At 39.1% G+C, this 3,097-nt stretch overlaps 1 protein-coding gene across 1 annotated transcript; it reads right to left on the reverse strand.

The window, feature by feature from the left end:
- Positions 1 to 921: 921 nt before the first annotated feature.
- LOC123725375 (zinc finger protein 180-like) lies at positions 922 to 2,000 on the reverse strand (the record flags this gene model as incomplete). The annotated part of the gene is made up of 1 exon (XM_045690500.1): positions 922 to 2,000. A coding segment is annotated over one exon (894 nt), but the record flags the coding sequence as incomplete, so codon positions are not given.
- Positions 2,001 to 3,097: the final 1,097 nt, after the last annotated feature.

Here is a 3,097-nt window from a genome sequence, read left to right on the forward strand (position 1 = left end):
AGGGTTCACTAGATAGGCTGGTTGTTGGATCGGGGCCCAGTCCCCAATGTCATGCTCTAGTACATTTGGGTTGGCACATCTGTGAATGAATCCTGATATTCTAAAAGCAGGGCAACAATGTCAATATAATTGTACAAAACAATTGTCAGTTGGTTGCATAAATAATTATCATTACTAAATGTTACATGAACAGTAAAAATGAAATATTTGGTTGCATCGTCTTATTTTCAACGGGTCTTCAATGACATTTTGCCCAGGTGGGATAGCCCCAATGTCAAAACACAGTTTAAACATGTCTAAATCAATAACCAATATGCAGAAACAGTTTGGGATAAATTAAAAACCTAAACATAAAATGTGCTATATACACAAACATCTGCCACAATAATCATATTACTTGTAATTTTTTAAACAAACAACTTTTAAAATGCACAAGCACCAGAAACGCTGTTGTTTTGACAAGTAGCAATAAATCAATGATATCGATTAGGGGGGGGGGGGGGTATCAGGTTGTACATGCTGTTGAAACTAACACAACTAAAAAAACACATGGAAATGGGAGATATATTTTACCTCACTGGTTAGAGGACAACCTGCAGTAGACAGTCAGCTACATTTTGGAGTGTCACATTTAAATTTAGGGGTGGCTAAACAAAGGAACACTTATTTGTCATCACTCATCGATATCATGCTAAAATAATTTGTGTGACAGAAGGGAGATGAGGTTGCACGTCCTGTTAAACTAACAGCTCAAAAAAACACACGGAATCTGGGAATAATGTGTACATCACTGGTTAGAGGAGAATTTGTAGAAAACAGCTAGCAACATTTTGAGGTGTTGCATTTTGATTCAAGTGCGTCACCAACATGGTAAGTGTAACACAGCTCTTTTTTTTTGTTAGTCACTTTTTGTTAAATCACATAAATAGTACTCTTTCATTTCAGAGCCTGGATTTTTCCCCCTGAGGCTAATATCCATATCATGCTGAAATCAATTGAATGAGGCAAACGTTTAGGGTTCTACATTGTGAAATACTTTCAAATACTCCAACTACAATGTTAAAAACATTGTGACATTTTTTCATTGATGCCATGAAACAACTCCTTCATGTATGTATTTCTTGATGTTTGGTCAGAGATCTTTTATCAAAGTATCTCTTGTCACACTGATCACAGCTATAAGATTTCTCTCCTGTGTGTGTTCTCTGGTGTGATACCAGATGGCCAGATTGACCAAAACTCTTCCCACATTGATCACAACTATAAGGTTTCTCTCCTGTGTGTGTTCTCTGGTGTTGAGTCAGAGTTCTAGATGCAGCAAAACTCTTCCCACATTGACCACAGCTATAAGATTTCTCTCCTGTGTGTGTTCTCTGGTGTGATACCAGATGGCCAGATTGACCAAAACTCTTCCCACATTGATCACAACTATAAGGTTTCTCTCCTGTGTGTGTTCTCTGGTGTAGAGTCAGAGAGCCAGATGTAGGAAAACTCTTCCCACATTGATCACAGCTGTAAGGTTTCTCTCCTGTGTGTGTTCGCTGGTGCACTGTTAGCGCTCCAGACCGATCAAAACTCTTCCCACATTGATCACAGCTATAAGGTTTCTCTCCTGTGTGTATTCTCTGGTGCACTGTCAGGTCTCCAGATTGACCAAAACTCTTCCCACATTGATCACAGCTGTAAGGTTTCTCTCCTGTGTGTGTTCTCCGGTGCACTGTCAGCTCTCCAGATTGACCAAAACTCTTCCCACATTGACCACAGCGATAAGGTTTCTCTCCTGTGTGTGTTCTCTGGTGTGATACCAGGTGGCCAGATCCACGAAAACTCTTCCCACATTGATCACAGCTATAAGGTTTCTCTCCTGTGTGTATTCTCTGGTGTTTAGTCAGACCGCTAGAGTCTGTAAAACGCTTCCCACATTGATCACAGCTATAAGGTTTCTCTCCTGTGTGTGTTCTCTGATGAATTTTAATGCCTGATGAGGTGAATCTCTTCCCACAGTCAGAGCAGCAGTGAGTTCTCTTCCCTGTGGATCTCTGTTTCTTGAGGTGTTCTAATGTGGAGAGACTCTTCTCTGCCTCTTCAGCATCATGAGGTTGTCGAGGCTCCCCAGAGGATCCACGATAGTCCCGTCTCTCTCCTGTGTGAACAACAAAGTCAGACAGATGATTAAAGGCCCACAACAGCGGTAATCCACTGTAAAAGGTGATGCCAACAGCGGAGCCATGATGTTGGACAACAATTGACGTCTGTAATGAATGTTAAAATTATTTGACAATTGTCTTAAAATGAGCAAGAATAGTCATATTTTGTCTTGTTTTCACATTAGTAGTAACATCGATGATTGTAGGCTAGTTATTCATGTTGTTGAAATCCTAAGCAGTGTGCCAGAGGACTTTTGGTCTCCAATATAGGCCCCTTTCTGTGTTTGCTAAAATTGCGGCACGAGGGCAATTTGGTTGCAGAAACTCCTCCCCACTAATGAGGAAACCGATAGTTATGGATGTAGTATATCTGCCTGGAGCAAAAATGGTGAGCAAAGATTTTAGTTTTCACAATGTATTCTGAATGTGAATGGGGGAAAACTCAGGGGAGTAACCTCCATTTCCAGGTTGCTTATGAGTGCATTGCACACTACTTTGGATTGTAATTGTAAGGCTTGTTTGAATGTCCTGCTTAATATGTTTGCTACAGTATTAAGAACCGTGTTAATAACAGTATCCATTTGGGTGTTGTCAATAAAGTTAAAATTTTTTAAATTTATTTTAAATTTATTTTTTTAAATTATTTTAAAAAATTAAAAAATAACCTTTATTTAACCAGGTAGGCCAGTTGAGAACAAGTTCTCATTTACAACTGTGACCTGGCCAAGATAAAAAAAAGCAGTGCGACAAAAAAACAACAGAGTTACACATTTGAGATTTTTGGGATAAACAAACGTACAGTCAATAACACAATAGATAAATCTATATACAGTGTGTGCAAATGGAGTACGGAGGTAAGGCAATAAATAGGCCATAGTAGCGAAGTAATTACAATTTAGCAAATTAACACTGGAGTGATAGATGTGCAGATGATGATGTGCAAGTAGAAA

Source organism: Salmo salar, chromosome ssa12 (assembly GCF_905237065.1).
Source record: "Salmo salar chromosome ssa12, Ssal_v3.1, whole genome shotgun sequence".
Lineage (NCBI taxonomy): Eukaryota > Metazoa > Chordata > Actinopteri > Salmoniformes > Salmonidae > Salmo > Salmo salar.